Consider the following 12,586-nt stretch of genomic DNA (forward strand, 5'->3'; position numbering starts at 1 on the left):
ATATATATATATATATATATATATATATATATATATATATATATATATATATATATATATATATATATATATATATATATAAATGCTGCTCGTGAGGCTAGTACACCAAACAGGGATGAGAATATATATATATATATATATATATATATATATATATATATATATATATATATATATATATATATATATATATATATATATATATATATATATAGAATGGTATACAAGACCGACAGGTTGGTAAGTAAGACACATAGGCAACATTTCGAATTAAAGATGCCTAACTCTTGCCTATGTGTCTTACTATATATCATTTACCAAACTGCGGCAGGCCAGGATTCAGCCCCACGACACATTGTCCCACCTCAAGAGACAACACAACGTACGTGTCACCCTATCCACTATGCCATCGATCCTACAAACAACCTGAGCCTAGCGAACTAGACTTGTTTCATGTTGCGAGGACACTCGTGGCAGTGGATGTTCAAGGATTAATTTCAGGCTCTTCTTCACTCCTAAGAGATGTTATACCTCCCTTGCCAATGCATGAAATTACTGCCTCCCTCTCTTCATTCAAATTTAACAGTTCCTCAACATATTTCCGCCATCTTCCCAATACCTCCGACTCCCCATCTGCTAACTTCCCTATTCTGTTTTTATCTGCCAAGCCCATTTGTTCCCTAGGCTTTCTTAACCTATTTATCTCACTCCAAAAAAATTTCTAATTTTCAGCAAAATATGTTGACAGCGCCTCATTCACTTTATCGTTTGTTCTCCTTTTACACTCTATCACCACTCTTTTCACCTCTCTTTTACTCTCCATATACTCCATCCTTTTTATACTACTTATGCTTTGTAAAAACCTCTCATAAGCGACCTTTTTTTCTTTTGTCATGCCCTTTACCTTATCATTCCACCAATTATTTACACACTCACATCCCTAAAACATGGCTCATTATATTATGTTGGTACAATACAGGCCACATCGAGAACTTCCAAGCAGTCAGTGGTGACGGGCAAATAGTACTGGAATGGGATTATGTGGCTGGCGACTCTTCCTACACGCTTCACAAATACAGACTCATCACAGACGGCGACTCCAGCAGTGATATACCATGCCGCGACAGTCACTGCTCCTTCACTGCCGTATACATGGAAGCTTGCAAGGAACACACTTTCGAACTCATCCCCATCTTCGATGACTTGACGAACGGCGGTACAGTGGAAGGAGACTCAGTGACGATTACTGGGTACACGATCGATGAGGGTGAGTCTTATATTGTTTCGAGGTTCCATTTAATGTTTGAAGGCTTGGTAGATACGAGACAACAGTAGTGAAAAAGTGCCTTTTTTCATCATTTTCAGGTCCATTGTAGGGATGAATAGAGATGTAGGCAGAGTGGATTTTTATATTTCTGGACTCTTACCAGTGGCCAATTGTATAAAGTATATTTGCGTCAAAATTTCCCTAATTTATTCAGTCACAAGCTCATCATTAATCCACTTAGAAGATGCTCTGACTTACCCGCAGAAGTAAGTGCTCCCAGCAATCTGAGGATTGTATCTGAGAACGACTCCGGGACGACCCTTCAATGGAATGCTCCCGCTGAGAACCCAATTTGCGCCAAGTCCTATGAGGTGTGCTCAAGGCTCGATGGCTCCCAGGAAAGTCAGTGTCAGACGGTAAGTGTCAGCGGTAGATGATTGTGAGGATAGTGTCAAACGTTGAGTGTTGGTGGTAGGTGGTTGTGGAGGAGTGTCAGACAGTGAGAAGTGCATTTGTGAAAATCTTTTGCCTTGCTAGTAGGGACTGATACCTCAAAATTAACTCTCCACGCTTCTACTGTCCCCAGTATTGTAAACATACCTGTAACTGATTCATTCTGTTGTCAGGTGAGTGACACGACCGTCATGATGACTTCCCTACAAGCTTGCGGCAAGTACCACGTCACCGTGACACCAGTCACTCCCTCCGGTGCTGAGGGAACCGCCCTGGAGGATACCATTGAGACAGAGTTGGGAGGTAAGTAGTAGGACACTTTACTTCCTGAAATAACAATTATACTAGTTGAATATATTTTTTTTCGAAATGTCATAAAATGATGATGTACGATGCTTCGTACATCTTTTGTTTTCTAAAAAAAATATTTATAATGAAGGGAAGACGGTAGAAGTGCAACACCTCAGTTTTCTGAAAGATTTTTGATAATGTAATATAAAGACGTCCTTCAAAAATAAAAGGTAATGTTACAGATGGTTTTTCACAGCTGGTTATCCTCTCGCACAAATTTATTAGAATAGATGGATTTTACAAGTGGTTCGTCACAAGGGTTAAAGCCGGTTCTAATTATATTTTTCATGTATATAAAATAGCCTCACTAATGAGTAATAACGTACAGTTCATTAAGTTGACAGTCAGCTCTTAGAACTGGGCAGAGGACAAACAGAACGTACCAGCAGGTATCGAAAGAAAATGAATAAAACAAATAAATTATTCTATGAACACTATAGACTCCGAGGCAAGGATCCCCAACCTGTGGCCCACGGGCCGCATGTGGCCCACGGGCCGCATGTGGCACTCATAGGAAATGGATGCTGCCATCACATGAAATTATTAATTCTCTTTTATGTAGGTTCCATACTGCCCAGTATCAACAATTACAAAATATTTAAAAGCCATTTTACACCAAAACCTTATGGCCACCTCTAACAACCGCCTCTCACTTCTGGCTAGTGCCAGGTTATCCTGGGAGATGTAAATTGTTATTGTTATTATAACGTGGGTTACGTTAGTTGCTACGTTGATTCATCTTGTGTTTCAAGGTGCGACCCTCATCACACATTTGACCATCAGCTGTGGCCCACATGTGTAGGAACGTTGAAGACCACTACCATAGAGCTAATGTAAACAGATGAAGAACAAAAAAGAGTAACCTAGACAAATTTGTAATGCAAAGTTTAGGCCTGAAACCAAATCAAGATTACCTTAATTTTTAAAGAGGTGGATGGGTAAGCCAGAAGGAGGCCTCGGTCAGATGACCACACGCTCTGTTGGTGGGTCATCGCATCAGGAAACACTTGTCCTGTTTCCTGACGAATCTTACCTAACCTAACTACAAGATTTACTGGGACAAGTAAGATATATTATTTCAGTTCAGACAGTTGACATTATCACTAATGTCAACTCTGTCCTGGGCTGTTGCAGGAATCACCAGGTAACAAAAGAAATCCCTTCAGAAGACAGCTCGTTAGCTGCCCAAACAACATTTATTCCATATAAAGTAGTAAGATCGAATAGAATTAACCCGAAATGGATAATAATAGGTTCAAACAACTTTTAGGACAGAAGAAAGAACATACCTGTCTTCTAGACAGGTATGTCCTGCTGTATTTTAATTTAATATGAACAAACAGTGGTGCGCCATTTAGCACAAACAAGGCTGTTTTACTTTCCCTGTGCACTTTTGTACATAGGCCTATTTTTGTTTAATATGTTCGTCAGTTTTAACATCTATGTTACAAAATAGAATTACAATAAAATACCCGATTTTTATTATTGTCGCCGATGTAAAAAAAAATTGGTTATATTTTTTTGGTTATAGATGTTTCTTCGATATTTAGAAGTGCTTGATTCAGACTTACAATTTATAAAAAGAATTTGGTCTTTATTAATTATGTTGGATATATATATATATATATATATATATATATATATATATATATATATATATATATATATATATATATATATATATATATATATATATATATATATATATATATTATAACATTTCCATACTTTATTAATGAGAGATGTTCAATGAAATACTCACTGAAAGGTTTTGAAAGTGACTCATCAATGTCTTGATGTGTCGTCAATATGACTTCTTTGGAAGGAAGTCCCATGTCAAATGCTGTATTCTAATTTACTCTTTATTTCCATCCTGGACAATGAAATAAAAATTTCCTGTGAAACTCAAAGTAAAAGTAAAAACATGATCTTAGAATTTCACGATAATTTGATAACTAGTCTTATTTTATGACAACGGAATAACCCCGGTTAGCAGTGGTCTTCCCTAGTGCACAGGTCCCTAACATGAGCCCCTGGGCAGGGATCCAGACCCTCGCTGGCAGGTCGTGGACCTACCACGACCATCTGACAAAAGAAAAATTCAGACAAATAAAAAACTCATAAAACATCTATAAACAGAAAAAAAAGAGAAGGCGAGGGACAGCTTCTTCACCTCGACACATTTGCTGCAACTGTTCTACTTATTTAAAAAAAAGAGAGCTTTTGTTAATTACTAAAACACCATTAGTGAAATATTGATAACAATGTCAAGGCACGAGTGTGTGTGTAAATTATTAGTAATAAGTATACTTGAAGCAATAATTCTGTGGATTCTGGTGCACAGCTCCTGGGCCGCCCGTAGACGTTGTGGTTGGACTCATCACCAAGACAACCATCGAGATTATGTGGAACGACCCAGACATCAACCCACTCTGCGTGAAGGAGTAAGTCACTTGTATGGAGGGAGGATATCCTGGTGTTTCATGTCCTTAGGTGAACCATCAGGGATCCCTCTCAATAGTCTACTGTGTAGGCGAAACGTTTCATCAATAAAGACACCCAACTGTTGCACATATGTCTTAATCTTCAGCATGTCAGTATTTTATACCATTTTCAACAATACTAGGGGACACTTTCGGGTAATTTGCGAGGACGGACGTCTTATCATAGATAGTTCACTATCAGTATGGTAATTTGCTAGTAAAACTTCAGAATCGTGCCTTGTTAAATAGTGTGAACTATCAAATACCTCCTCACAATCAAGCAGTCTGTTCTTGTACTCAAGTAAACCGTTAAGAACTTGATTATATACTGTACAGTTGAGCTTTCAAAGACAGTAGGATCCAGCGCTACTCCTTGAGTATAACATCAATTTTACCAGGACCAACGCTGGTGATTAAAAAAAAAGCATATGCAACACTTGGGTATTTTTATATAGCGGGCCTCTTCAGTACTTGTCTATACGGTATACCATCAATAATATAATAGCCTAGAGCTAACTTTCCCTAAGTAATTCGTCATTCTAGCACAGTTATTTTACCTCACCATCTGAATATCCCTGACTCATGTAATTTTGTTTGTAGCTACGCCATCACTTACGGTGCCATCACGACCCGGGTCGGCCGCAGTGCTCCCCGGGCCGAGGAAGACTACGACAACCGTGCCACCATAAGTCCCCTCGACGCATGTACCAACTACTCCATCGAAGTTGTGTCCGTGGGCGAAGGCGGCCTCAGCAGCGCTCCGGTCACCAAGTACGCTGCTACCGATGACACTGGTAAGAAACCGTCTCTACACGTAGTCCGGAAATTTATCAGCCTCCATAAAGTGATGAAAACTTTGAAGAACATGAGGATGAAGAATGAGTTACTTGTGCAACATTTGGAAATCTTTAATGAGGAAAAGTTAAGCCAGGGCTTAACCCAGCAGCTGAGGCGATCGTGGGATAGAGCTGGAGAGATCAGGACTTGGCTGAGGATGTGGACGACGTGGGCAACCTGTGTAGGCTGCATCAAGGTGGTTGATCTGTAGATCTGGTCGGCGATTGGTTGCTAGAGATCGGCGGGAAGCGGGGTGGAGAGGGAGGCATGCTTCAATATAATTGGTCGTTAAGTATGCAGAGAGGAGACAGGATCAGCGTTGATTAGTGGATAACTCTTCATATCTGCGTTTTGTTAGTTTTTCGTTCCTGTCGTTGAGCTATTTTGAAGTCTGAAGTTTGAGCAGACTTTTGCTGTCTTTTTCTAAGTCTGCAATTAGGGCAGTTTCAGTGTGGGGATCGCAGCCAGGAGCAACAGTGTACTTGATACTACCATGGTGCATGGAATAGATGACCTGAAATGCATATAGCGACGGGGTGTGAGGGTTATATGTATTGAAGGTGAGGGGTTCAGTTGGCCTAAATATTGTTTCCTCTTCCATTTCTTCAGGTCTTTGAGTATCTTGAGGTGGATTTTCAGGAGGGAGTGTCTTAGCTTTCTTGGCTTTTGGTGGTTGAGTTGGAGATGAAGCAGGTGGTTCGTTAGTAGTAGCAGAAGAGGTGGAAGACTTAGGTTGTTGTTGTTAAAAATTCGCCGGTATTTTCTCGGCCCGGGCCTTTTCCAAGTGGTGGCCCGGCACTGGCTCCCTGTCTAGGGAGTGTCTGAGACCTAAATCTTCCATGGGAGGAGGCACAAGTACCCCCTCATCTTGTGAGCTACAAGCTCGGGCTCAGGCACCAACCCTGCCCTAGAAGGGCTGGGCATGGTGTCAATCGTACTCCTCATCCGGGACCAACTGTCCCCAGGCCTAGCCACATTCCCCGCCCTCACGGGGCTCGTAGGGAGAAGTTAGGCCTCTCTGGTCTGCCATCCCCGTCCCAAGGGGGCTAATGGGAATGACAGTCTTGTGAGCTGAAAGCTCTGGCTCAGGCACCTACCCTGCCCTAGAAGGGCTGGGCATTGTGTCGATGCTTCCGCTGGCTGAAGACTTAGGTGATTGGTCCACAGCGGTGGTGATGTTGGAAGTCGCTGACTGATTGTTTCTTGGAGATGGAATTTCAGGTGTTGTGATGTTGCCTAATTCTTTGGTGAGCTTGATGATGTCGGCAGATGGTGGAGAATCTGGGAAAGTAAAGTTTGGCATGTTGTTCAATCGGAAGAGCTCGTTAATAACAGTGTTGAAGGAGCTTGGTAACGCCATATTATGCATGTGTGCATATAGCATACAGTAATGAATTTTCGTAGGTTCATAAGCTGATGGAGTAGTGGTGGAGGGTTGGGTAGCTTTTAAAAGTTTTGTTGTGTCGGCCTGGAGTTTGGTGATCGCAGCGTAAGTAGGTGACTTGGAAGGTGTCTTCTGTTCTGCTTCCTGGCTTTTTTTTTCAGAATTTCTCGACGAGTGGGGCACTTTGCAGCGAGAGTATGGTGATTGTTTTTGCAGTTGAGACACTTAAGTGGGGCAGTAGAAGTACAAATCTTGGAATCGTGGCCTTCAGACCCGCAGGTAGAGCAGAACTTTCTGTCTTTTGTGGGGCAGTCTTTTGTAGAGTGTACTGAGTGCACTGAGTAATATGATGGTACCGCTCAGCTTCAATATGACTGGAGTTAATGAAGTAACAGTATAAGTCCAGGCCTTCAGCCACAGCTTGGGCAGCCATTGTCACATCAGTAAAAGTGATTTTCAGCATGGAGGAGGCAGTAGGAATCTTGGTGATGCTTTCAACTGTAGCCCAGGGATTTTGTTCTTCTATGGAGGTCTTTAGTCTTCAACAGGTTGTATTGTAATCAGTTTGTCAAGTCTCTTCAAGAGGACAGTCCTCTTAGCCCGTAAGGCAGTAGAGGACATGACTTTGAAGCCACGGTCTGATAGAGTAGATAAAGCAGAGGTCAGTAGTTTTTCAGCCTCAACATCGTCTTAACAGACAATAATGAAGGCTTCTTGGAGTGAGAGGATGGTATTAAGTTTGACCTGTAGACCCCTGACTGCCACAGCAAGGGCAAGCTTGGTGGAGTCATTGATCGTACCACTAGATGGTTTTATCTTGACTCTGTTGGAGAAGCTCATCTTGGGACAGGTTGTCGACACTGTAGAATATCAAACATACAAAGGTTAAAAGACAGTATGTATAGGTGGAGAGTGAGGTGTGTGACACATGGTGACCTGAAGAATGCCATATTATGATGACGGGTAGACAGTGGGATCATGTGACTCCTGCGTTGCCTGGTTGATCATCATGTATGCTAATGTTTTCGAAATTTTTGTAGTTTCCAGTGTTATGTTCTATGGTGTCGGTGAGTGTGATTAGCAAGGCTTTCATATATCGTCGGCGTCTAAGATCTTGTTCAGTGAGGACAAGCTGTGTCTCATCCCAATTCATCAAATGTCCCGTGGAGTCCCTGTGGAGGACACAGGCGTATCTTAAGTCGTCTCTGTTACTAGCGTTTCGATGTTCGTTCAAGCAGACCGAGAGATTTCTGCCTGTTTCCCATTCATATTTCCTGGGACAGTATCCACAGGGGATGGTGTAGACGTCCGCTGTAAAAGATAGAGGTGTGGGGCTACAGTCTGTAATCTTTGGCTTCCTGGCAGGAGCCTAAAGATTACAGACGGCGTTGTCGCTTATGAGATGCATCAGATGCACTGTCCAGAATAATGCTTGAGCAGTACATGCTGCAACATTGCAGAACCCATTCTCCTTCGGGAGCCAGAGACGGGTCATCGCAAGATTAAGACCCGTACCAGGACACCTGTCTTGACGAAGATTATACATAGAACATACTCTGTATATTAGAAGTGATCAAGGTCCCAAGACCGAAACGTTTTCTGATAAATATGTCGTAGTGTTTACTCACATGAGGGAGGTAACACGTAAAGAGCTGTCCAGTGACTAAACTAATAATACTCAAGTACTCAAGATTTATCATGATTGTATCTCTTTAGAACATATACCAAACACTTGCGGGTTATTAAGTGTTGTTCTATATCAATACAGGTCGAGGAGCTTAAGGATGAGCTTTGACATGTACTCTAAATAAATATTTTTACTTATAATTAAGAATTAAGCAAAATTTACATGTGTACAACCACTCATTTAATAAATGGTCCCAAATGAATATCTGATCTGGCTAATTGTTAATTCATCTGGATGCGCTACACCCATCGGGGTCATACAGCTAAGGGTAAATGGGAGGTAATCAGATTTGATTTGAGGAAAGGGAGGTGACTGCTCCAAATCTTGGGATCAAGAGCCCTTTAGCAGTACCGAGGCACCTTCCTTGAAGGGCATAGTAAGTCTGCTACAGTGGTTATTTTGTTTTATTTTCATGTGAATCAATTAAGGAAAACTCACAAGTAACTTATGACGACATTTCGGTCTCTCCTGGACCATTGTCAAGTCACAGCTTGACAGTGTCACTTGACAATGGTTCCAGGAGGGACCGAGAGCTCGTCACACGTTACCTAAATACGGATTACTGGTAAATTCTAATGAGGTGTGTTTGACAGTGCCGCAGCCAGTTCCTTACATCGAGGTGGACCCAGCCAGCGAAGACTCCATTGTCGTACACTGGGGTAAGGACGAGAATGATCGATGCGCCGCCTCCTACATTATATGCTGGACCGACGGCATTCACCCACAGGATTACTGTGTCAACGTGTCTGACTCAAGCAGTGGCTATACCATCACCGACCTGCTGCCCTGCACCACCTACCAGGTCACCGTCACTGTCGCCAGCTCTAGTGGCCTCGATAGCGTCGTCGTCGGTAACAGTACAGCCACTTATGATGTCGGTGAGTAAAAGTGTTTTCGGTAGTGTCTACATCACACTTTTTTCTACCTACAGCCGCCCTCTCCTACTCACAGCCGCCCTCTCCTACTCACAGTTGCCCTCTCCTACTCGCAGTCACTCACTCCTGCCCACAACTACTCACAGCCGCGCCTTTTAACATTCGTAGTTACCTTTTTTTTTTTGCAGTGAAATGTAATATAAGCGATTTGGCCTACATAATCTTTATAACAAACATGAAGTCATCCAAGTGTAAAGACTAACTTTAATATCATATTTTCTCAGCACCTGAACCAGTGAATAACTTGCAAGTAATAGAGTCTCACACTAACGAGCTGACTGTGACCTTCGAGCTGCCAGAGGTCAACAAGCAGTGCGTTGAGACGTATGACTTGCAGGTCACCGACCTCGACCAGTCGGGGCTGATGGCCTCACGCGCCACCGATTTCATTGAGACTTTCATCACGGGTCTTGAAGCCTGTACTAACTATCTCATCGAACTGCGTCTTCTCTCTCCCACTGGCAAGGCATCAGCTTGGAGGGAGGTTCGTAACAAGACCCAGGACGGCATACCTTCCTCGCCACGGGAGTTTGGACTGAATGGTGTGACCAAGGACTCCATCTCACTGGAATGGTTCCAGCCTGAGATAAACAAACGCTGTGCCAGCGAGTACATCATCACCTGGGAGGCCAGCGATGGAACCCGCGGTGGCCCACAAAATGTTATTGACCCGACAGAATTCAAAGTGATTTACACAGTTACAGGCCTGAAGGAGTGTACGGATTACACCTTCAGTCTTGTGGCCAAATCTAGCGTCGGCCAGAGTAACCCCACGGAATTTACATATACCACCCTCTGCAGCTAGGTTAAAGTGGCTGGCTCCCAGGGAGGTTCATCCGCACCACATCCAGTAATACTTCACTTGGTTTTCTTCAGCGTTTTCCCCATGACTGGGGTAATATCCCATGTCACTCCGAAGCCTCCCTCGGTTCTTTGGAAATTTCCAGTTACCAAAGACACTGGGAATCCATTCGTCAGGGGACGAATGGATTCGACAGTTGGAGGATCGAAAAATCATTATTTTTCAAAATATTTTCACATATTTGAAAGATTTTCAAACATTTTTAATTATTTATATTACTTATAGTTAAACACCATTTTCTGAGATCAAACTTGATTGCCTCCCATCCTCCAGAGTCTGTGTGAACTCTACTAGTTTAGTGCATCCCCGTTAAAATAATAATGATTGTCAACAATTATCACCAGAATTTATCAACTTCTCTGTCTGCTGAGGAAGACAACATATCAAAATGTGTCGCTGTAGTCAGAAATTACTGGTATTTAATGAAGGAATTTTAGGCTCCGGCTTTCGTTTCTTCTCAACAGGTCTATTTTTATATCTTAAACTATCTCTAGTTTGAGTTAGTGAGTAATATTTTCATTATGAAGTATGAACAAGGTTTGTCTCTCCCGGTAATGTTGAACAGGAAACAAAAATTTTAAATACAATATTCCTTTGAATGCAGTATTTTTTTCCATCTTCCTATTATTGCCATATGTCATCGTAGTAATTATAGGTAGATGGTGATGTAGTCATTATTGCCAGATGCTGACGTAGTCATTATTGCCAGTGATGACACACCCAATCTTGCTAGACACTCAGTGCCGGATTTACCTATAGAGGCTTGGCAGGCTGAAGCCTAGGGCCTCAAAATCTAGGAGGCCTCCGGCCAAGGTGTATAAAATTTTTGACACTGTCATAAGCCTTTCTTACAATGCTGTCATAATTCACTGTAGTCTCTAAACAACCCTTCAGTAATGTTCCTTTCTGTATTGATTTTTTTTCTTATTCGCCGGTACTCTCCCGGCCCGGGTCTTTTGTCCTTCCAGGAAAGCAGTGAGATAAGTTGACTGAGGACCCTCAGTCATTTGTACTCTGATGTTAATGAGAATGTTGATACCAGGCTTCAAGCTAACACTATTTTGCAGTATATGGAAGAACTGGGGTTTCTGTTTATGCTACATTTTTGGACCCGTGTGCTGAGCCATTTTCACAAGGTCAGCAAAGTCATTCAGAAATCAGAACTCTTATTGAGTACTTGTGCATGTTTATACAGTTCACTTCAGGACTCTTAAGCAAAATTAGAGAAGATTTTGATGAGCAACTAGCAAAAGTCACCTTGCCAAATGTTAACTAAGAAACTGTCACAAGGACACACAGAGTAAGGAAACTGCAAGGAAATGATGGATGTGCCCCTGGTGTTGATGCCTTAGATGAACTCTCTTTAAGAGATAAGTTTATGATAAAATCCTTCATTCCTATACTAGATGCACTTGAAGCAATTTAAGAAGAGCTACTGTGTACAGTGATGTTGCACAATTGTTTTCCTTTCTTGCTAATCTGACAGCATCTTAGCAAGAAATTCATCAAGGTGTTGAACTGTTGACGGCAACATAACCCAGATGTTCACCTGAAAGTTGCTGATGAACTTTTGCATTTTCACCTGTGAGCCAAAGCCATAGGCCTACAAAAGAGCAGTCACTGTCTCATACAGACCTTTACCAAATTATATACAAGGAAAAAATTCAGATGCCCTTCTCTATTTCTTAGCTTAATGGGAACTACCTTCTCGGTAGAAAGGTCTTTTTCATGCCTCAGAAGAATTAAAAATGAACCAAGGGCCACAATATCTCAAGAGGGGTTGTCCACACAGCATTCTGTCCAGTGAAAATTTTGATGAACTTTTGGATGATTTTGCTATGAGGAAGGCTAAAAACTTTTTTTGATGATTGTAGTTTTGTTATTTTTACTATGTATTTTAAAAGAATATACATGTATGTATTTTAAAGAATATAACATTAACTTACAATTTCATTTTCCTAAAATTAATCTTGCTTATTACACAAAATGTTTACAAAGTTCGGTTATTGCAAAAAGTTTTTTGGTGTTAATTTTAACATTTATGCCTTTTCTAACATTTTAACATTTATATATATATATATATATATATATATATATATATATATATATATATATATATATATATATATATATATATATATATATATATATATATATATATATATATATATACTGGAAGTTTCATGATATTTGCCTAAAAATACGAGGAAAAAAAATAATGATTTTTGATATGGCAACACCTTAGTAAAATTTGTGCCAAATTGTTAAAGACTAAAGACGTATTGTATGCAAGGAATTGAATGACATATTATATTGTATCTACAGAA

At 41.0% G+C, this 12,586-nt stretch overlaps 1 protein-coding gene across 1 annotated transcript in view; it reads left to right on the top strand.

The window, feature by feature from the left end:
* LOC128686198 (receptor-type tyrosine-protein phosphatase delta) overlaps positions 1-12,200 on the top strand; it is a 27,409-nt gene extending 15,209 nt beyond the window's left edge. The window contains exons 2-8 of the mRNA XM_053773022.2: positions 980-1,267; positions 1,532-1,683; positions 1,894-2,023; positions 4,416-4,515; positions 5,155-5,348; positions 9,056-9,340; positions 9,622-12,200. Of these exons, the coding sequence (XP_053628997.1) occupies positions 980-1,267; positions 1,532-1,683; positions 1,894-2,023; positions 4,416-4,515; positions 5,155-5,348; positions 9,056-9,340; positions 9,622-10,202 (1,730 nt within the window). The 3' untranslated portion in view covers positions 10,203-12,200. The remainder of the gene's footprint in view (positions 1-979; positions 1,268-1,531; positions 1,684-1,893; positions 2,024-4,415; positions 4,516-5,154; positions 5,349-9,055; positions 9,341-9,621) is intronic.
* Positions 12,201-12,586: the final 386 nt, after the last annotated feature.

The sequence above is a fragment of the Cherax quadricarinatus genome, chromosome 9, assembly GCF_038502225.1.
Source record: "Cherax quadricarinatus isolate ZL_2023a chromosome 9, ASM3850222v1, whole genome shotgun sequence".
Classification (NCBI taxonomy): domain Eukaryota; kingdom Metazoa; phylum Arthropoda; class Malacostraca; order Decapoda; family Parastacidae; genus Cherax; species Cherax quadricarinatus.